Source organism: Physeter macrocephalus, chromosome 14 (assembly GCF_002837175.3).
Source record: "Physeter macrocephalus isolate SW-GA chromosome 14, ASM283717v5, whole genome shotgun sequence".
Lineage (NCBI taxonomy): Eukaryota > Metazoa > Chordata > Mammalia > Artiodactyla > Physeteridae > Physeter > Physeter macrocephalus.
Window position 1 is genome coordinate 117,484,452 of NC_041227.1, and position 22,600 is coordinate 117,507,051.

At 51.2% G+C, this 22,600-nt stretch overlaps 1 protein-coding gene and 1 non-coding gene across 2 annotated transcripts; both read right to left on the bottom strand.

Annotated features, from left to right (window-relative positions):
• Nucleotides 1-559: 559 nt before the first annotated feature.
• Nucleotides 560-18,571, bottom strand: MEOX1 (mesenchyme homeobox 1). Its single transcript, XM_007127970.2, has 3 exons — nucleotides 17,937-18,571; nucleotides 3,718-3,890; nucleotides 560-2,539 (listed from the first exon to the last, which is right to left on the bottom strand). The coding sequence occupies exons 1-3, from the start codon at nucleotides 18,403-18,405 to the stop codon at nucleotides 2,417-2,419; spliced, it is 765 nt and encodes a 254-aa protein (XP_007128032.1). The 5' UTR covers nucleotides 18,406-18,571; the 3' UTR covers nucleotides 560-2,416.
• Nucleotides 18,572-22,163: 3,592 nt separating this feature from the next.
• TRNAA-UGC (transfer RNA alanine (anticodon UGC)) lies at nucleotides 22,164-22,235 on the bottom strand. The gene has a single exon. It is a non-coding gene; the product is annotated as a tRNA-Ala (tRNA).
• Between the last annotated feature and the right edge of the window lie 365 nt (nucleotides 22,236-22,600).

Sequence of the window (22,600 nt, forward strand, 5' to 3'; positions counted from 1 at the left end):
TTGGGTATATTTTACCACAATAAAAAAAATGTAGGTAGATGGGATTATCTGGGGAGGGCAAGACAAGGAGAAAAGGATGGTGGGCAGAAAGTGGAAAACTTGGGAACCAGCAGTGGGGGCAAAAGCATTGCGAAAGGGAGATTAAGTCTGCTTGGGAGACAGAGATGGAACATTCTAGACACACAAGAAAACCAAGAGAGGTTGATGTCCTCCGAAGCCACAGGAATTGAGTTAGGAGGGAGTGCTGGAGTGCCTGAGGATGTCTGCTCTGCTTGGCTTTGAACCTGAACCTTCCCTTTGGCACCTTGATTTTGGTGGGTCTGTTTTCCTCTGCCAGCTCCTGGTGATGTCATTTCTGGTCACCGCCCACACCAGGCCCAGACTGCCTCAATGCCAAATCCTGGCCAGGTCTCTTCTCCGAGGTCCCTCCCTCCCCTCCTCTCTAGCCAGTCCTCTTTTGTCCATTGCTGACATCTTGGTGAGACACATCTCTTTTAATTAAAAAGACACGGAATTGAGGACATTTTTTCTTGTGTCATTTATTTTTATTACCGTTGGTGTATATTGTTGTACCCTGAAAAACAAAAACCTTCAAACTTTGAATTTAAAAATTAGGGTTGGTTAGTTTATGGTCAAGATTCCTTTATTAACAAGAGTTCACCTTTTGTTTACAGAACATTGTCTATTTGATAAGCCATGGGTTAGAGAAACTGAAAGCTAAAATTTTTCCACGGGAAATGCAGACTATAGAGTTGCAAGGAAGACAAGATTTTTTTTTTCTTTTACATCAATTACATTTGCACCGCCACCTTTGGAGGAACCAAGGTGTACCTTGGTCCAGAGGATTTCTTCCATTTCTTCGTTGCTTCTAGACCTTGTCTGGCCAATCATCACATGAGCATCACAGGACTGCGCACAGAGCTGTGGTTCTCAGCTCTGCCAGGAAAAAGCTCTGCCAGGAGCCTGGCTTTTTCTTATTGATTTTATTTCTTGAAGAGTTTTCTTACTAAGTGAATTGACCTTACACAGTTAACTTGATGTAATCTAAAGAAAATAGATGAAGTATGCTTTAGAAAAAATTACACACGCTCTAACCAGCCATTTGGCAATCGTTTTCCACAGCGTCTGTCCTTTCGGGGATGGGGAGGTGGGTTTTGTTTTTTTTTTTTTTTTTTACACGTGAATGATTACATCTACATACAAGAGCTCCAAACTCTTACTGACCTCCCTCTGCAACACCAGCTGGTGTTGGGGGACAGAGCACCGAGGCAGGCAGGGGGTCAGTCTCAAGGCGTCAGTCACCCCAGGTTGTTTGGCCAACAGTCCCAGGGCATCTGTGCGGTCCACACACATAAACGTGGCAGCTCTTCCAGTCATAACAGCGTTTGTGGAACACATTGGAGGGCCTCAGATGCATCCCATGGAGATAGGGGGACTATTTTTGGTCCTTATTTGCGGTCAGAGTTCTTTGAAAGCACAGGACATTGCAGCTGGAGAAACTTTCATACCAGGGTTCCACATTTCTAGGTCCTCACCCAGCAGCCTTTACCTCAGTCGCTTCATGATCGCTTCATGAAGCAATCACTTCGTTCTTAGAATATAGGGGACCCTCTCCAGCCCTCACCTCAATAATGTGAGCATCTGGATAGGTTTTCAATCCAGAAATTATAGATTTAAAAGGAATAGCTGTTCCGGTGTTCTGGGGGTCCTGCTCAACAGTCCTGGATGTATCCCTGAATTGATTTTGAAGAAGCAGGTGCTGTCCTGGGTCCATTCTCATAACCCAGTCAAGCCAGTGTGAAAGGCCTGTGTGGGGACCACAGAGACCTACACCAGGCTGTTCTCCTGACTGTCTGCTTCTAGCTAGTGCTCATGAACTTGCCCATTTCACCAGCAAATTTGGATCCAGGGATGGCTTCTGATTTGTAGCAGCTAAGTTTCTGTCCTCAAACTTCCTCACACTGATTTTCCCTGGGGTTTTGGGACCTTTGAGGTCCCCCAAAGCCTCAGATATAGAGCCCAGAAAGGAAGGGTGGTCTAGGGTGTGTGTGTCTCCGTTCCTTTCTTTGGGGGCATCTGTGTTCCTGAGTGGCAGCTGAGACCCCGAGAAACAGTGTCCCTGGAGCTATTCCCGGGATTCACTAGGGTCCGTTCTGGCTGCTGTATGACTGACTCCATGAGAAACGTGAGAAGCAAAGGCCCTGGGGAAGGGGCCGCTAAGACAGAGCAATGCTGGACAGAGCTTTCTGGGAAACTTCAAGGCTCCCAGGAACCCTGGGCAGCTTCCTATCCAAGAGTCACTGCGAGGTGTGGAGAGGCTGCCCTGGGTGGGTGGGAGAAGGTGAAGGTAGGATTGAGGTGGGGGTAGTTGGTACGGGGCTCAGTCCTCAGTCCTTTTTTTCCTCCCTGGAGAATTTCACTCTGAACTTGGAGAGGCGGCAGAGTCCCCATCCTCGGGGTCCTGCCCATGGGGGGAGATGGGCTGACCCCCCTTCACGCGCTTCCACTTCATCCTTCGGTTCTGGAACCACACTTTGACCTGATGAAGGAAGCAGAGGAGCCTGGTCACTTCACGGCAGGTGTGACCACCTCCTAATATTGATGCTCAAGCTACCTGGGGTGCAGCTCTGGGGACCCCCCAGCTCGAAATTCTGCTCGCTCCTCCCCACGCCTCCAAAGGCTCCAGGAATTGAAAGGGAAGACCCACCAATCGGCCCAGAGGCTTGTCTTATGTCTCCAGATAAAGAAAGCCTGACAGAAGAACCAGTGATAAAAGTCACACTGGCCCCACCCCCTTTCACAAGCCCCTCCCCTCCTGTGCCAACACCCTCTCCCTCTAGCTTCTATTACCCAAGGATCTGGGAACACAGGATCACCAGCCTCACCCACAGGCACATTTATAAAGCACTTTTCAGCTTAGATAGCGCTGGTCTGGACATTTTCTCATCTGAGCTTCAGCATTTACCTGCAGGTAAACCTGCAGGGTGGGGTTATGACACTGCCTTACAGATGGAGACCAAGAGCGGTTAGGAGAAGACATGTCCCAGAGGTCACAGGGCTACGAAGGGGTAGAGGCAGGATCTGAATCTAAGTCCTCTGATTCTAAATCCAGCACTTTGGCAGATGCATTCTCAACTGAAAGCTGCAATCAATAATAATAATAATAATAATAATAATAATATTTTATTCCACGTCAGAGCATGGGTACGGGTGGAATGCTCTGAGAGAAAGCCCAAAACAAAGGGCTAGGAAGTTTTTCTCAGAGTATGTCCAGGAACCAGCAGCAAATCCAAATCACCTGGAGAACTTACTAGAAATGCAGATTCCTGGTCCCACTCATTATTACTGGGAAATCGCTCTGTGGAGCTCCGGAAGCTGCATTTTAAACAGGGCCTGGATGACTCCACTGCACACTCAAGTTTGGGGATAACCAGATCAGAGGTTTCAACCCTGGCTGCACGTGACAATCATCTCGGGGACCTTTGATGAATTCTGATGCCTGGACTTCACCTCAGACCAAGGAAAACAATCTCTAGGGGTGGAGCCCAGACACTGGTGTTATTAGAATCTCCGCAGGTGATTGTCAGGTACAGCCAGAGTTGAGGACCACTGGACTGGGGCAGAGGGAGAAGACGAAGAAGGTTCTGGGAGAAGCGGGGGAAGAGAGGGGTATGACAGAGCACAGGAAAGGAGGGATGGCCAGAAGAGGAGGGGCACCTGCCGCTCGGAGAGGTCCAGGTTTACAGCGATCTCGTATCTCCGGAGCCGGGTCAGGTAGTTGTGATGAGCAAACTCGGCCTCGAGCTCCCGCAGCTGCTCCTTGGTGAAGGCCGTCCGCTCCTTGCGGGCCTTGCTGCTGCCCTCCGGCTTCCCTCGATTCTCCTGGTTGTCTGGGGAGAGAGGGCCCCAAACAGGAAGAAGTGAGCCGCAAGGGCCTTGGTTCCCTTCCTTTTGTCCTCAAGCAGCGGGGCAGCCTTTCCCTGTGGCTCTTATTTTAAAAGGATGCTGAGAAAGGACCCACGGTGTCCCTTTATCATTCATTCTAGCGTCTTTACCCCCAGGGACCTGGAAAGATTTTTGGATGGCAACCTCGGGCGCACCTCCCCCCGCAACTGTTTTTAATTCCCAAAGCACAAGAAGCCACCCTTGGCTGTTTAATGATCTCCACCGCACCCCAGTCCCCACCTACCCCCAGCTTGACATTAGCAGTGGCTGTAAGTTTGTGGGGCAGGATGCTCTAAAACTGAGGTTCTCTGTCCTCAGCGACAGAAACATCACCTAGGAACTTGTTAGAGATGCAGATCCTTGGGCCTCACCGCACACCTGCTGAATCAGAAACTCCGGGAGTGGGGCCCAGCGATCTGTTTTTTTTTCCCCCCAGCGATCTGTTTTAACAAGCCTTCCAGATGATTCTGACACACGGTCAATGGTTACAAACCTCTGCTCTAAGACCTAGCCACTCAGCGGGTGCCTGGTGGCAGCAGTAGTGCGGCCAGGGAGCCGTCAGACTTGCAGGATCTCCACCTCATTCCATCCTCAGACCTACTGAATCAGAGTTCGCATTTCAGCCAGATCCCCAGGGGAGGTGTGTGCACATGTAACTTGAGAAGTGCCGCCTTAAGTTTCTCCCGCTTCCCCCCACCCCTGACACCAGGAGGGGCCAGGTCTGGAAAGTTCATTTACGAAGGAGACTCTGAGTTCGACAGGGCAGGGGCTCACCCATAGCTGGTAACAGGGGTACAGGAATCAAGCACCTTACATGCATCAGCCACTTAATCCTCACAGTAATTCAGCCTGGCGAGTTCTAGGATGAGACCCATTTTATAGACCAGAAAACTAAGCACAGAGAAGTGAAGCAAGTTGTCCAAGTTCATCCAGTTCATCTGGCCAGTGGGTGGTGGGGACAGGAATCCAAACTCAGGCAGTTTGACTCACACAGTGTTCCAATGAAATATATGTAGGAAGGCTTTACAAACTGTAAAGTCCTGTACACCCAGAAAGGACTGTATCGTGATCTGAACAGGGGAAGGCCCGGTGGTGGGTGGAGAAGCGCACAGGAAGGAGACCGACACACCTACACAATGAACTACCAACGCGTGCCACGTGGCCGGGGAAGGGCTCCAGGAAGCACGTTTTACGCAGGGCTCTAAAAGTTAGAGGTCTTTCACTTCATTGCCCTTGTTGTACAGACAGGGAACCCGGCCAAGCGGCCAGACTGCCGAGCGGGACGGGGATGTGGAGCCCCCTCGTCCACCCCACGTTGCCGATGGGAACGTCAGCCCGCCGGTTCTTTCTAGCGCTTTCCACGCAGTCCCCCTTGTATTTCTGTCTGCGCGTCCTCCGCCCCCGCGCCACGCCTCCGGGAGCCGGATAGAAGGGGGAGCCACCCGCCCCCTCCCGACGTCCCCCGGGAAGCAGAGGAGGCGGAGGAGGGGCCGCCGCCGGGGGGCCGCCGCCAGGGGTCCCCGCAGCCCCGATGCTCTGCTGCCCGTGCCGGATCCGGGTGGGCCGCCTGCCGGGCGCGCCCGGGGGCGGGAAGGAAGGGGGCGAGTTCTCCTGCCGGGCTGTCTGCCCAGACCCCTCCGGAAGCGGAGCCGGGGCTGGCGGGGAAGGACGCGCCGCCTGGCTGGGGTCCCCCAGGAGTCTTCAGCCTTGGCTGGCGCGAGCCCGGGAGGGAGGGGCGGTCACGGTCACGCCGCGGAGGGACGCCCATTCCGGAGCACATCCTCGCCCGCGCGCCCAGAGCGAGGCTGGGAAACCTGGCTTGTTTCCCATCCGCTCCTGTCCTGGGGCTCAGTATTTCCCAGCGCTTCCCTTTCGCAGCAGCGAGGGTGTCAAACCCAGAGGGTTTGCCCCCGAGGTTTGAATCCTGGATCTTCTTGCTGGGGCCTCTGAGGAAGTCGCTTAACCTCTCTGGGCTTCTCATCCAGAAATCGTTACCTCCCAGAGGTTTTGGGAAGCTTGGACAAGCTGCTGTGTGTGGAAAATGCTTTTAAAACTCTAAAGCTCTGGAGAAATATAAAGTATTCTTCCGATTCTTCAGTTCCTTGAGATGCCATCTGAGGGGCTGGGGTAATAGCAGCTACCGTTTCTTAAAGGCTTCCACGTGCTAAGACGCGGTCACTGCTTTAATCCTCCCCATACACCACACGTAGGAGGAGGTAGTATTATTATCCCTTTAGCTTTGTCATGTGGATTTGTGTGATAATTTGATTAATAGCGCTCTCTCCCCAGGGATGTAACTGCTTTTTCTCACTTGCTACTGTACCTGGCACTTAGGAGGTTCTTGCTAAATGTTTGCTAAATCCTTCTCAGTAGATAGAGGCAGAAGCAGCCTCCGAGAGGCCCGGGAGCTTGCCCAGTGTGCCAGGCAGCTTTGGGGCGGCAGAAGCGAGATTCGAATCCAGAGCCACCTGACTAGAGCCTTGGCCATCAACCCTGGCGTCAGGTTCTCCATCTTGCGTCGGCTGGCTGGCGGCTGGACCTGGACCATTGCAGCTCTGCTCGTCTCCACCTCCAGGGCTCCTGGGGGCCCTGGGTTGATGCCCACACCCACCCTCCCCTTCTCCCAGGCCTGCTTAGGTGTGCACAGGTCCCCTATGGAAACCCCCCAAAATAACCGCCTCCCCCCAACCCCCCCACCCCCGTCCCTCACACACAGAGTCCTGCACATAATCCCTCCTAGAGAGAAGAAGGGAGATAAAGGGAGGAGACCTTTGGAGCTGGTCTTGGACTGGTTATGGGGGCAGCTGACCATTGTCAACCAGGCCAAACCCCTCCCTCTCCACTCTCCTCTCTCACCTCTTAGTATCCTGATTTAGGCCCTGGGGCCTCAGGATGGGAAAGAAGAAATAGGACAAAGGAGCCTGGGCTGGGAACTCAGTGTCTGAGCCCCTGTGTGAACCTCGGGGCAACACCCGCTAAAGGGGGTGGCATCTGGCACTGGGAGAACCCTTGTCCCTCATCAGCTTGCCAGAGAGGTAAGAACTTTCATCGCCGCTAGAAATGCCAAAGGGGCCAGAAGTATGGCAAGTTAGCTATGAAAACGAAAGTGGAAGTTATGGCTGTCTTTGTTCTGCAATAGTATAAACAACTGTAACATTTTCATGAAGATAGGAAAAGACAAAGAAAAATGATAAGTACTTTTATACCGTTTCTGGCCAGGGAGTGTCCATTCTGCTGGCTCACATGCACAGTTCCTATGCATACCACCCCCAAGATAGTTTGATCTCTTTGTTGGGGAGCCTCCCTCCCCCCTCTGGCCTCACTTTCCCCACGGGTAGAAGTACGGGATTGGGCTGGGCCTTCTTTCCCTGGGCGAGCTGTTGTCAGAGTTCTTTTCCAATACGCCACCCTGGCACTCTCTTCTCTCCCTACTCCCTCTTCTGTTGAGAAACCCCAGCCTGGAATCTGAGGTCCCTTCCAGTTTCAAAGATTCTTGTCTCTCGGCCCCAGGTTACACCCTTCAGTCAGAAGGAAGGAACTGTGTGTTGTGTATTCTGTCCCAAGGCCCTCCGCAGCCTTCCCAAGGTACTCAGCCCAACGATCAGGGCTATGCTGGGGAATTTCTCTCTCCTTCTGACATGCACAGCTACCCAAGCCTGGAGCTGCGTGGAAGGGAGTTGTGTTTGCAGAGATTTCTGAGGACCTGTTGGAGAGCCTGAGCCTTAGCTGGCTCCAAGAAAGGGCTCTCTGACCTTGGGCAAGTCCCTTAAGTTCCCTGAGCTTCAGTTTCCTCATTTGTAAAACAGAATAGCCTCACCCACTGTGATCAGAAGGCTTCTGAGAAGGTAAAACGAGATGGGTAATGTGTGTTAATACTTAGCACAGTGCCTGGCACACAGCTGAGGCTCCTTTTGGAGAACCATCACAAGAGGTTCTACTGGAGATGATGTCGGAGAGATGACACGGGCGGAGATAAAACACAGCGCATCTCAAGGTACCACGTCTCCAGAGCTGTGTGAAAGGGATGCCTTTTCAATGTCTGGCCTTTTAACTGTTTTCCCTTCTCCACTACTTTTGCACATTTGTACTTGAATCTGTGTCTCTGTTGCTTCCAGGCACAGTAACTAGAACTGATGAGCGTGACGATCCACGTCAGTCCTCCTGGTCCTGATTCTTCCTCAGGGCCAGCGGGTGCCTCTTCCAGGACTGCAGAGGGAGGAGGCTGGTGCTCAGCTGGCTGCCTCTGTGGTTAAGGAGGAGCCCCCCCGGCCCCGCCCCACCCTCTGCACACCCTCAGAGGGAGCAGGGCCATGATGGAATGGTCCAGAGCGCCCAGAGAAATGCAAACAGGATGTGTGTGTGATTGCGGTTTCCACCATGAGCTTTTACACCATCCGAGGTAAATTATTTCATAAATAGCTGTCACATTTGGCAGACCTTCTTAAAGTTAGCAGACGGCTTTATCGGAACTACGGGGAGGTTCAGATAGACCTTGGGGAACGTGCCTTTCTGGAGTCCTGTATTCCTACCCCCCAACTCTCACAGCCATTTAACATAAATTTCTATCCAGGACCAGATAGACAGCCACAAGCCCCATATTCAAGTAGCACTTTGCGGTTGACAATTGACGATGGATTTCTTTCCCCCAGAGATAAACTTCTTTTGGGCTTTCCTCTGTACTGCAGAGTCATAGAATAGTAGACCTGGAAGGGGACTTAGAGATGATCTGATATGGCCTTTACATCTTACAGGTGAGCCTAGAGAAGGTAAGAAACTTGCCTAAAGACACACAGCAATTTAGCAGCAGAATTGGTCTGAGAACCCAGATTTCCTTTATAGGAAGCTATTTCCTGGCTGTTAGGCTGCTTCCTACTGGATCCTCTTAATTATCCTGTGAGGTAGGTAAGGTACACATTAGCCCATGGAACAGACGAGGAAATTAAGACCCAGAGGCTAGATGGCTTGCCAGAAGTCCCCTGGGACCAGTGCAGGCTACGTCACACTGCACTGCAGGGGTGATGAGTATGGAGCTGTGCTCGCTCCAGGGATGGCGTCTGGGTCTGAGTCCAGGTCTGCCTCCCTGGGACTCCCCTTGGCAGATCCTCTGAAAATGGGGTCTACAGCTTCCGGGGCTACAGACTAGACCTTTAATGTGCTCATTAGTTTTGATACTTTCAACTTCAGAGGGAAGAGTCGAAACCCTGAAAATAGACAAGACCTGGATGGAGCCAGTCCCAAGACCAGATGGGCGTTTGCAGCCAGACCTCCCTGGCTTCCTGGGACTGGCTTGACTTTCTCTCTGGGCCCCGACCCACCTCAATGTCTGGGCCCTTGCTCGCTCCCATGGGGGCCTGAAGAGACCTGCTGAGGCTCCCAGCCTCTTCGAGGAGCCCAGCAGTGGGGCTGGGGGATTCAGGGAGGGGAACACCTGGGGCTAGAGTCGTCTTTGCTGAGAGTCCCAGGTGGCGGGGGCCGGGTGAGGGTGGGCAGTGATGAGGGAGAGTGGAATGGACTGGGTGAGGAGATGGGGTGTGGGGACCACGGAAGAGGGGAGCAGAGAAGTGGAGGGGGTATGGAGGCGGTGGAAATGAGAGGCTGGAGCACCAGCAAGTTTCTGAGACTCTTGGGGCAGGCGTGAGCAGTGCTGGGCTTTGTTTGTGTTTATCAGTTCCAGATGTCACCCTCAGCTGTCACCGAAGGAAGCGTAGGCTTCAGGACCCAGGGCTCACTGCTCCTCCACCACTGCGTTCAAGGAAAACATGACATAGAAGAGGCTGGGATGGGGGTGGGGACCGCGAGAGGAATCCTGGCCAGAGGCCAGGGCACCCTGATTCCGTGAGTGGAGTGGGCACTGGGGAAGCTGGCCCCAGGGGTCTGCAGGCGCCTCGAGTCCTGCCCCTCAGAAAGGGGTGAGTGTGGATTTGAGATCACTCAGCCTGACACTCGGCGTCACGTTTGTGACCCGGGCGACACTCACTGAGGTTGTCCATTTATTTTGTTATTACCTCCTTTCCTTCTTCCTCTGTCCAACAGCCTGCTTTTTTAGAGATTCATTCGTAAAACAGTCTCCACTTTTTTTTCTTCTCTCTTGATGGGAGTAAGATAAGAATGCGGGGATCTGCTTGTGGCCAGAAGCAACGCTCTGTCTGAATGGACAAACTCTAGTGGCCAACGGACCCGGGACTGGAGCATTTGTCCCACTGCTAGAACTTTGTCCCTGTACCCTCTGTTTATGGGCTGAACTGTGTCTCCCCCACCAATTAATATGTTGAAATTCAAACCCCCAGTACTTCTGAATGTGACTGTATTTTGAGATAGGGTCTTTCAAGAGGGCATTAAATTGAAATGAGCGAGTTAGGGTGAGCCCTAATCCAATCTGACTAGTGTCTTCATAAGAAGAGATTAGGACACACAGAGAGCCACCAGGGATGTGCACGAACAGAGGAAAGGCCATGTGAAGACACGACAAAAAGGCGGCTGTCTGCCAGCCAAAGAGAGAAGCCTCGGCAGAAACGAAACCTGCCAGCATCTTGATCTTTGACTTCCAGCTTCCGGAACTGTGGGAAAATAAATGTCTGTTGTTTAAGCTACCCAGTCTGTGGTATTTGTTGTGGCAGCCCAAGCAAACTAAGATGCCCCCAACTCCCCAAAGCCGTGCTTATCACTGAGGAGAGAGAGGGAGCAAGGCCATTGGGGGGTGCTTGGCAAGGCTGATGCAAGGCCACAGGGACGGCTCTGCAAATCAGAAAAAGGTGCCATTTCCTCTAGACTGGAGAGCACAGTCACTTGTTCGTGTGGCAGCTGGGCCCTCTCGCTGCCCAGCCGTGAGCCCCCCTAACTGCCTGGCCGTGGTGGGTCCCCTTTGTTGCTCAGCCACAGCAGCTCCAGCCATGGGAGTACTTGGGATGCACCCCAGTACCCTGTAGCAGATTCCTGCAAGTCCAGCCTGCATGTGGATATTTACACGTCTTTCTGACCCAGCACTCACCCTGACCCTGGGCTGGTTTTATGACTGAAGTCTGGCTCTCTGCACACTTTTTTGTGAGTGAGACTGTAAAAATCCTGATGCATTTTACAGAAGCACATCACGCATGGGGAAAACCCTTATGCCAGGCGGTGGAGCCGCTCTCAGAGAGAAAGTGAGAAAATGAATGAGTGAATGCCAGGCTGCACTAGAGGCTATTGGCCAGACATTGAATGAGCTTCTCCTGTGTACAAATGTTTCAGTAGGTGCTAGGGAGACTGCACAGGTGAATCAGATAGCATTCCAGCCCTCTAGACACTTCAATTTTAAGGAAAAAGGCAGCCATATGCATATAGAACTCTGGATACGGGCCAACTGTGGTTTGATTCTAAGTTGGAGATGTCAGCAAGGTATGCTCCATGTGTGAGGGGAGAGAGGTCATGAAAGGATTCTTGGACACTCAACAAACTAAGAGTAGAAGGAAATTATCCCAATATAATAAAGGCCATATATGAAAAGCCCATAGCTAACATCATAGTCAGTGGTGAAAACCTGAAATAGTTTCCTCTAATATCAGAAACTAGGAAAAGGATGCCCACTCTCACCATTTCTATTCAATATAATACTGGAAGTCCTAGCCAGAGCACTCAGGCAAGAAAAAGAAATAAAAGGCAGCTAAATCAGAAAGGAAGAAGTAAAGTAATCTCTGTTTATAGATGAAATAATCTTGTATGTGGAAAACCCTAAAGATTCCACAAAAGCCTCTTAGAACTAATAAATAAATTCAGCAAGGTTGCAGGTTACAGAATCAGCATGCACAAATCATTTGTGTTTCTATACATGAACAATGAACAATCCAAAAGGGAAATTAAGAAAACAATCCCATTTATAATAGCATCAAAAAGGATAAGATACGTAGGAATAAACTGAACTAAGGAGGCAAAAGACTTGTACAATGAAAATTACAAAACATTGCTGAAGGAAATTAAAGGCACAAATAAATGGAAAGACATCCTGTGTTCATGGATTGAAAGACAATATTGTTGAAATGTCCAGACTACCCAAAGTGATCTTCAGATTCAATGCCATCCCTATCAAAATCCCAATGGCATTTTTTTGCAAGAATAGAAAAAAAAAATCATCCAAAAATTCAGATGGGATCTCAAAGAACCCTGAATAGCCAAAACAATCTTGAGAAAGGAAAACAAAGCTGGAGGCCTCAGGCTTCCTGATTTCAAAACATATTACAAAGCTACAGTAATCAAATCATTATGGTACTGGCACAAAAACAGACACTTAGATCAATGGAACAGAATAGAGAGCCCAGAAGTAAGCCCTCATGTAGATGGTCAAATGATCTTCAACAAAGGTGCCAAGGCTACACAGTGGGGAAGGCACAGTCTTCAACAAATGGTGCTGGGAAAACTGGATCTCCACAGGCAAACGAATAAAGTTGGATCCTTACCTTACACCATATGTAAAAATTAACTCGAAATGCATTAAGGACCTAAAAATGTAAGACCTAAAACTAGAAAACTCCTAGAAGAAAACATGGAGGGAAAGCTTCATGACATTGGATTTGGTGATGATTTCTTAGATATGACACCAAAAGCATAGTCAACAAAAGCAAAAATAGACAAAACTATGTCAAACTTAAAACTTTCTGTGTAGCAAAGGAAACAATCAACAGAATAAAAAGGCAACCTAAGGAATGGGAGAAAATATTTGTGGACCATATGTCTGATAAGCGATTAACATCCAGAATATACAAAGAACTCCTGAAGGTCAACAACAAAAATCAAACAGTCCAGTTTAAACCTGGACAGAGGACTTGAATAGACATTTCTCCAAAGAAGATATACAAATGGCCAATAAGTATACGAAAAGATGCTCAACATCACCAGTCATTAGGGAACTACAAATCAAAACCACAATGAAGTATCACCTCATACCTACTAGCATGACTACTATCAAAAAAACCCCAGAAAATAACAAGTGTTGGCAAGGATGTGGAGAAAGGAGAAATTGGAACTCTGTGCACTGTTGGTGGGATTGTAAAATAATAGTACAGCTGCCATGGAAAACAGTATGGAGTTTCCTCAAAAAATTAAGAATGGGATTACCACCTGATCCAGCAGTCCTACTTCTGGGTATATATCCAAAAGAATTCAAAGCAGGATCTCGAAGAGATATCTGCACACCCATGTTCATTGCAGAATTATTCATAATAGCCAAGAGGTGGAAGTAACCCAAGTGTCCACTGACAGACGCATGGATGAAGAAAATGTGCACACACATACAATAGAATATTATTCAGCCTTAAAAAATAGAGAAATCCTATCATATGCTACAACATGGATGAGCCTTGAGGACATTGTGCTAAGTGAGCTAAACCAGTCACAAAAAGACAGATACTGCTTGATTCCACTTACATGAGGTATCTAAAGTAATCAAAGTTTTAGAAACCGGAGGGTAGAATGCTGGTTGCCAGGGCCCGTGGGGAGAGGGTAAAGGGGAGTTATTTTTCAACGGATATAGAGTTTTCCTTTTATAAGATGAAAAAGTTCTAGAGATCTGTTGCACAACAATATGCATATAGTTAATGCTTCTGAAATGCACCCTCAAAAATGGTTATGATGGTAAATCTTACATTATGTGCTCTTGACCACAATTTTTTAAAAAGCAGATTTCAAAGGCAAGATGTTCAAAGGTAAGAAATCTCAGGGGAGCTCCTTTATGAAGTTATAAGCTGTATTTATAACATCAGCACACGTTCTAGTGATACTATAGCTTGAAACTTCTAAACTGTAACTTTCACTGAAACGATGCTAGGTACAAGTGGAATCATAAAGGAAAGAAGGATGGAAGGAAGGAAGGAAGGAAGGAAAGAAAGGGAGGGTCCTTGGAGTAGGTGGCTTTCAAGCGGGATGTTAAAATAAGTAGGCAGAAGAGCCCGGGAAGAGAAGGGTGTTTGAGGCAAGGCGAAGAACTGAGCAAATGCGGGGGGCGGGGGCATGGGGAGAAAAAGTGGGGTGCCTTTGCAAGACAAGGAAACTGGTATGGTTTCGTGGCAAGGTGAGTGGAGATGGAGGTGGGAGGGGTGGCCTGTAGGGGGAAATAAGCAGGGAAAGAGGCCAATCTGTGGAGGATTTTTCAACCTCAGGGGAAATTGAGAGTGCGCGTAAGCTGGGCAGGGGGAGGTGGACATCAGATCTTGCAGGGGAGAAATCGGGGAAGGAGGAGCCCTGGGAGGCACGCGTGTTGGAGCTGCAGGAGGATGGGGCAAAGCGAGTCTGATGAAGGCAGAGTGAGTGTGTCAGAGTGTCGGCGAGCGGCGCTGAGCTGATCCGGGGCACCGAGACGCTCCCAGGCGGGCAATCAGATTCACCTGTAGCCGGGCTGATCACGCGCGACCTTCCCTTGAACCCCGTCAGGAAATCACCGCGAAATCCTTCATTCCCATAAATTAAAGACAACCACGGTAGCAACGACAGATTGGGGGCAAACAAGAGTGGCCTTGCAGCTGTCCTTGCCAGCAGGGGTCTTTAACACCCCTTGGCCCCAGGGCGGGGGTCGTTGGGTTGAGTTAATATCACAGCTGTCTCCTAAATCAGTTTTGTGCTGTGAACCAACAGAAAGTCTCAGGGTAGGAGCCTTGGACCCCTGCTTTCCTGACTATTTCCCTGAGCAAATCAGCTCCACTTCCAGTAATGGGGAGTGATGGGGGAGCAGCTGGGACTGGCAGAGGAAAAAGAGGAGAGAGCAGAGAACGTTCCTTTTGAAACAAACTTTCAGTAACTTTCTGTTACCGGCCCCCCCTGGCCAGGCCAGCCAGTATGGGACACGTTTACCAGGCATGACTCACCCTCTACCCCAGCCTCTCTGGCAGATCTCTGAGCTCCAGGCTCACTAATTAACGGCAACTGGATTTCAGGACCAACAATGGTTGCGAGAAATTCCCACATCTTATACCCCAGACTCAGGAATTTCTGAGACAGCGTATTTGAAATATTCGATTCCACTGTCCCCCATAACATAGGGCTATTTATCAGATTCTATGTTCTGAAGACTGGTTCTGGAAATATGGGCCTAATGCCATTCATAGCTGCTATTTATCAAACTCATGTGCCAGGCACAGTGTTAATCTCACAGATCACGGAATTTAACCTTCACGGTGGCTCCATATGGAGAGTGATATTGTTATAGTCCCATTTTACAGCTGGGGAAACAGAGGCTCCAAGAATTTAAGACCTTTCCCAAAGTCAAGCAGCCAAAAGTGGCAGTGCCGACCCTGCAACCTGACTGCCTGATTGTGAAGCACGATGGAAAACACACTTCTGAGCAATGCTGGTGAACCTTCCAGAGATGGCTTAGCAGGGGCCAGGGTGAGGTGCGTGAGACACGATGAGTGCAAAATGCAACGGGTGCCAAAAACCTCAGTAATCAAGAGAGAGAATATTTTAATGCAAAGTTTTAAAAAATCAAAATTAGTACAAAAATCCACAATGAGCAGAATGTCGAAATTTAAAATAGAGAATCCAACCAGTGGCTCAGGATTGGTAGGGTGGGGCGGGGGTCTTCGTGGGTTTGTCTCTTGTGAGCTGAACTCCAGACTCCTGGAGTTGGTTGTGAGCCTTGTCCATCGCTTTCCCTTTTCTTTAGGCTCTTACAAAACTGATCTTTCCTGCCTCCTTCCCTTTCAGTTAAATTCTGAAGGAAGATGCAAGCAGCCATGCAATAAAGGTTTCCATGCTGACCAGAGAGGGTCTGGAACCCCAGAGAACGAATGAGAGTCAGCTTGCTGTGCCCTGTTTTGTGCGACTGCTGCTGCTTCTGAGGGGACCTTGAGGGAGAGCCCAGGCTCCCTCCTGGGTGGGAACCTCCCCCCACCAGAGGCTGACCCTATGAAGAGGGTGCTCTGGGGTGGCCAGCTGCTCGGCAAGTGAGCAGTGCCATCCATGGGCCCCCCACCAAAGGAAAGATGGTGCATTTGGGTCTTGCTGAAACATGGAATGAGCTTGCCCAAGTCCAGTCCTTGGCTTTGCCCATGCCTTCCCAATGCTCTTGGCTCACAATTCCCTGGAAAGTGGCTGGATGCAGCCAAGGTGGATGTGGGCAGAGATGGAGGAGCTACAGTGGCAGGCGCCAAGGAGGGGAGAGCTCTTCAACTAGGCGCAGAGCCAAGTGGCTGACAGCTCGTTGGAGAGGAGAAGCAGAAAGTGCCCCATTCTCTGCAAATCTCCATCTAGGCTTAGGAATAGTTCAGGGTTTAACTGGCTGGGGATTTAGAGGGCCCTTCTATTTAGCAGCCAGGAAGGTGTGGTTTTTATCATCCACTGTGAGCACAATAAGGGGCTTCTTCAAGCATGGAGACCAGATATTTCAAAACGAGGATTCTGCTTGAAATCTACTGAAGGGTGTGGGATTCGGGGTCTGAAGTCTGGGGTTTGAGCTTTCTTCTAGGGTGACCAACTGTTCCGGGAAAACTGGACTTTCAATGCTAAAACCGGAAAAGGCCTGGGTACGTTGAGATGAGTGGGTCACCCTGTTTCGACTCCATGCTAGCAGAGATCCCCTCAGAATTTTCAGTCTCTCCTTTTCCACGTGTAAAGAATCAAGTCACTGACAAGACCTGCTGTACCAAACTTGAAAACTTGTGGGACTCAAAAGAGTTATCGTATGTTTCCCGCAGCACCTCGGACCCCATAGATCATAGCACATCCACTGCCAGACAGGTATCTGCTGGCTTCTCCTCCCTCTCAGTCCGAACTCTTTGGGGGTGAGACCACCTTAGTCATCCCTGCAGTCCCAGGACCTCTGCCAATGCTTGGCAAAAAAAATAAAAGATGCTCGGGAAATCTGTGCTACTTTGAAAGTGCTTCGTAAAGCAAAGCAGAGAGTGTTCTCGTTGGTTAGTCGGTCCTCTCATTTGCTGCCTGCCCCTTGTTAGCCCCATGAAAGGTCTTCTGTAGGTTCAGACAGACAGATGTGCCCCAAGGGCGGCCGTCAGGAGGACGTAGTGGGGCAGTGGGGGCAGGAGGCAGGGCACTGTCTTGTTCCGGGCAAGGTGGGGACAGAGAACCAGACAAAAGGTGAATGGGCAGTGAGAGAGGCAGTGGCGCGGGGGTGGGGGGGTGTCCCACGGGGAAACGAGGAAACAACAGGTCCCCCCAACCAGGAGGAGATGGACTTTAGCTGGGATCTGACAAGCAGGTCAGCTCCGTCATCTGGCCTCCGCTGCTCCAGTGCCGAGCAGGGCTTTACCTGCATTCTGAGGTCCAGTGCTTGCCCTTTGCTGCCTGCCTGCCTGACTTTCTCCAAGTCTGGCGATCCCTCAGGGGGGCTCCTCAGAGGAGTGGCCTTTTGGGCGGTCACCCAGACCTTAGCATGCTGAGCCGCCCCTTGGCCTGGGCACAGCCCAGCTGCAGAGGGCGATACGTCATGGGCAGTCTGCCCCAAATCTTACTGCCTGCCTCTTGCGTCCCTGCGCTATGTCTGCTTCTCCCCCTCTAGACTCCTGGAGACATGGAGTCCTGGTTCTACTTGACTGCCCGGGGTCCCAGCCTTGGTCCTAGCCCTCCGAGCCTTGGTCTCAGCTGACTCCCCTGGGGAGAAAGCCCTGGGGCTCTGGGACCATTTGGAGCTGGCTGGCACATGGTGGGGAGAAGCGTGACCCAGAGGCAGCCTGGTTCAGGAAAGGCCCTCTCCAGCCCTTGCCAGCCTGTAGCCAGAGGCTCCGTCCCACAAGTCCTCCAAATCTTTGTGGATTCTGTTTCGTTCTCTTGCCGGCACATCCTTCCCAGGACCCAGGAGAGCTGAGGACACAGACATAGCCCCCGTCACCAGAGAATCCTAGAACTCTGAGTAGAAGCAACCCCAAAGGTAACTGGTCTAAGTCTCCTGCCTTTGGGTAGATTAGATCATATTGTTCCGCATTCATGGCCAGGATACCTGGGCTCAGAGAGGGCAAGCAACCTCCTCGAGGTCACACAGCAAAGGAACGGTCAGCTGTTCCTCAACCACTTACCTGAACTCTCCTTTTTCCGCCTGGTTGACTTCTTCTCCGTCCCATTGGCAGTGCTCCCAAGGACCTCGTAGTCCTCGCCTGGGCCTCCCGTGGTGTCCACCAGGCCTGGGCTGCTGGCTCCCATCTCCTTGGAGCCCCCTGCTGGGCCCGGGTTGAGCCTATGCCGGGCCTCCGAGACAGGGAAGTGCCAGTCGGGGGGTTGTGGGAAGGCGGGGTGCTGCTCAGTGATGCCGCGCTCCTCCCGGGGTGGGCTGTGTGGGGCGGCCGCCAGGCAGGAGGCCGAGAAGTCGGGGTACGCTGCCGTTGCCGTCGCTGGGAAGTCTGGCTTCTGGTGGAAGGAGAACGGGGTTGGCGGGTAGTGGGGGAGGCCTGAGGCCCCACTGCCTTCTGAGTGAGGGTTTCGAAGGCAGCCCCAGACCGGGGCCGGGGGATGGGGGCCCCTCATGCAGCTGCTGGCCACTGGATCCATCTGCTGTCTGACGCACGCCTCAGTCCTCTCAAAGGCCGGAGTCTTACACTTTTTATATTCAAAGTGTTAAAAACGCCAAAAAAACACTTTTTTTTTAACACGAGGGAGAAAGGTTCAACAGAAAATTCACCCCAGGAACCAAAACAAAAACCAAAGTTAAAGTTCTTCCTTACAGTTACGCACACACGTGTCTGGCCACACATACGTGTGCCCGCACCTATGTTGGACTTCGTTCCTGGCTTCCTGGTCCCCCCCCTCCGACACACCGACCTGCCTAGTGGGGTCCCCTGTACGTGTATTTGTCGCCGATGACACTAAACATTTTCACTGTCCCAGCCCAGACGCACCAGCTGATGAGTGCTTGTCTTGGAGCCCGCAGCAAATGCCTGCAAAGAGCTGGTCCAGGGCCGCTGAGACACACTTTTAAATCCTGCGGTGGGGAGAGAGTGACAGATTTCTGAAGTGAAATGTGAGAGAGGAGAGGGAGGGGTTAACCAGCACACACACGATCCCCTCCAACCAAAACCCGAGCAGGCAACTATTAATCATCAGAAACCTTATATGCACATCTAATGGGATTTGCAGATGGAGTCTTTTAAAGAAACATCGTCTGTATTTTTTTTTTTTTTTTTAAGGAAAGAGAGCAGCACACACACAATTTCTTTAATGTTTCTCCTGTAACACTATGAAGTTATTTTATTGCACTGTTAACAAAATTCCCCAAGTCTTGGATTTGGAAAAAGACTTAAGTCATATCCAGAATCCATCAAGGGCCAAATTCCAGGGAGTGAAGCGGGGAATAAGCGCAAGAGACAAGTTTGCTGATTGCATTTGATTTAAAGGCCCTTCTACTGCTGCTTGCAAAAAGGAAGGTGGATTAAAAGAAATCTTTTTTTGCAAGTCTCAGCGGCCCACTATGGTGTGTAGTAGAAAGACACACCCCAGAAAAAAATGATTTCTCTCGGCCCAAAGTGACATTCTCACTTTCTCAGTAACTTAAAAAAACAATCAGATTCTTCCTTCCGCTCTTTAACCCCCAACTTATATGCCAATTAGCCACACTCTTCTCTAGAGGCGTTTCAAGTCATTTTTCTCCACGGCAAAGGAAAGACACTTAGATAAGTTCCTTGAAGTTTCTCCAGGCCTCCCCCACCTGCTCTCTGGTCCCCTAAACTTCACCCACCTGCTTCCCCTTCCCCACCCCCAGAGGCCAAGGTTTCCATGGAATCTGGGCATGGAAATAGGAATTAGGGGCTTCTCGTTCCCAAAGGAGTTCTCTTCGGCAAACGGTTGCATGGTCTTCCGGGCTGGTGCCCATCACAGGAGGACCCACTGCCATTTCAACTGGGCGATCAGTCTACTCAATCCCCATGACCTTGCTGGCCTCTCTGGAGGGTTAATATAATTTCTTGGAGGATGACTTTCCAAGCACATGGGGCCAGAGCTCCTCTCCCACTGAATATTTCCATGGCCCAGTGCAGCAGGATTGGGATTGAAATGGGAACGGACCAGAAGAACAATGTCCCCGCTGGCTTGTTGCAAAGATGCCCAGGGTTCCCCCAGAAGGGGCCACAGGTCTCAGTTCTGCAGACAGGAGGCTGCACACACGATCTTCATGAAGTAGGCATCCTGTCTTCCAGAGCAGGTGGCCAGGGTGTTGCCGGCTGGCAGAGGAGATGGGGTCATAGCCACAAACCAGACTCACCTCTCCGCTTTGTCCAGGACTTACCTGTTGCACACACATCTCTCCTCTGAACCTCACAATTCTCCTATTATGGGTAAAGTAAGAATTATGCTCCACATTTTACAATTGAAGAAAGCGAGGCTCAGACAGATGATGTGAGCTGCTCAGAATCACACAGAAATGGCAGAAGCCAGAATTGCCCGTAGGTGTCTGGGCTGTCCAGTCTGGGGCAGTTTGATGCAGAGGAAGAAGGAGCGCGGACTTTGGGGTTAGACAGGTCTGAGTTCAAATCTGAAGTTTGCCACTTCCCGGCTGTGTGCCCTGGGGCAAGTCACCTCACCTCTCTGAGCTTCCATTTCCTCACCTGGGATGGTAGTTAAAGCTGCCATTCATCCCCTGATCTTAGCACCTCACACACATTCCCCAGCGGACACCCAGAGAAGCCCTCGGAGGCAAGAGATTTTCTCACCTTCTCCATCTTTCAGAAGAGGATTCTGAAGCCCAGAGAGGCTATGTAACCTGCACAAGGTCACACAGCTGGGAAGTGGAGGATCCGGGGGATTCAAACACAGGCAGCCTGGCCCCACTGCATCAGAATGCCCGCCCCACAGACGCTAGAGAATTTGAAATGAAATCGTTTATGTGAAGCGCGAAGTCGGTAACAGATACATGTGGCTCCCTTTTTAGTACATCTAGTTCTCCTTAACCTCAGTGATTCCAAAGGGAGAGTGTGGGACTGCGGAGGGCACTGAGGGAATTCTACAGAAACAGCCTTGGGAGGTCCCTCGAGGGGTTGCAGGCTGTGAGAGTTCTGGAAGGAATCCACCGGGGGCTGGGAGGGAGGAAAGCCTTCCCGGGGCCTGGCCCGCAGGCTGTAACCGGATTCCTGTTCTGGCCTCCGCATCTGGCCAGGGACCCCATCCCAGGGAGGCCCAGAGCCTGGCCCTTTGCCCCTGGAAGGGTGGGCCCTGGGTCGTGGCGGAGGGGGGGCGCTGAGAGGTCAGGAGGGGCGCGGGGGGCCTTCTGTGCTGAGAAGGCAGGGCCCTGGCACCCCGGCGCCCGCACAGCTGCTGGCGTCTGTCAGCCTCCCTGCGGGGTGCAGCCGGGGGCCTGCCGGCCTCTACATCTTCCTGACAGGCCCCTCTTCTGAGGCCAGGAAAGAACAACAATGGTCCTCCCCTCACGGCGACCCATTTGTTAGATGAAGGCCGGGCACCGGCACCTTTAACCTCCTCCAAGTCAGCGTGTCCCCGCCAAGGCCCCGAGGCCTGCGAGACAGAGGTGGATGGACATGGCAGAAAGGATCCCTGTACAGCCAAGGGGAGCGGGGCTTACAGGAAGGGAGGGACCCCATTTCGGCTTGTTGTTGGGGGAGGCAGGGGAGGAAGAGGAAAAGGCTGCATCAGGAGGAGGGTCCCTGAGGAGGATGGTGGGCTTGGCCAGACCTGAGCCATCCCAAGGAGCTTTCGGAATTTCCCCCATTGTGCTCGACAAGCAGGCGTGCCCTTGGCGCCTGCAGACCTGCTTCCGCACTTGCCCCCCTCCCACCCGTGCCTGGACTTGCAGGGATGTCAGGGGAGAACCCGGGGCCTGGAGGCAGGGACTCCGGTTCAAGGTGTGGCCTTGCCCTTCTTCTGCTGTGTGGCCTCAGGCAAGTCACACCCCTTTTCTGAACCTCAGTTTTCTCGTTGGCCAAGTAGAGATGACAGTACCGGCCTCCAGTGGCTGTTATGAGGATAAATGACCTGATGTCTGTGAAAAGAGCTGGCTGACTGTAAAGGGCGATGCACCCGGGGAATTATTATGTCTTCCCCTTCCTTACTCAGCTGGACTACGGGGCCGGTCACGGCTCCATGGAGGGTGAAGACAGCCCATCCTAGTGGCCCCCCGACCCCATACTTTCTTCTATGGTAACATAACAGAGGGTCAAGATCATAGCCTTGGGAATCAGGAGGATGTGGGTTCAAATCCTACATCTGCCACTAATAAACTGAATGGTTTGGGGCAACTCTATCACTTGAACCTCAGTTTCTGTTTTTTTTTTGGCTGTGCCGAGTGGCTTGTGTGATCTTTGTTCCCTGACCAGGGATTGAACCTGGGTCCCGGCAGTGCAAGTACCGAGTCCTAACCACTGGACCACCAGGGAATTCCTGAGCCTCAGTTTCTTCATCTGTAAAGTGGGAATAATTTTTTTCTTCTTTCCCCGTTGGGTTGCTGAGAAGAGAGTGAGGTGATGTGGGAAATCTTGTGCCATAGCCTGGTGTACAGTGCTTAGTGGTAACGTCTGGATGATGATGCTGAAAATACCTGAGGTTTTTGCCTTGAGGACAACTCCAGAAGGCCACCTGAGAGGGACAAGTTGAGGTCATTAGCATTCATCCATGTAGCAGAACATGTGAATCAGATAAGGCACCTGATCCCTAGCAAGACCACGAGGGATGGGAGGAGAGAGAGACAAGCTTTTTTTTTTTTTTTTTTTTTTTTGTGGTACGCGGGCCTCTCACCGTTGTG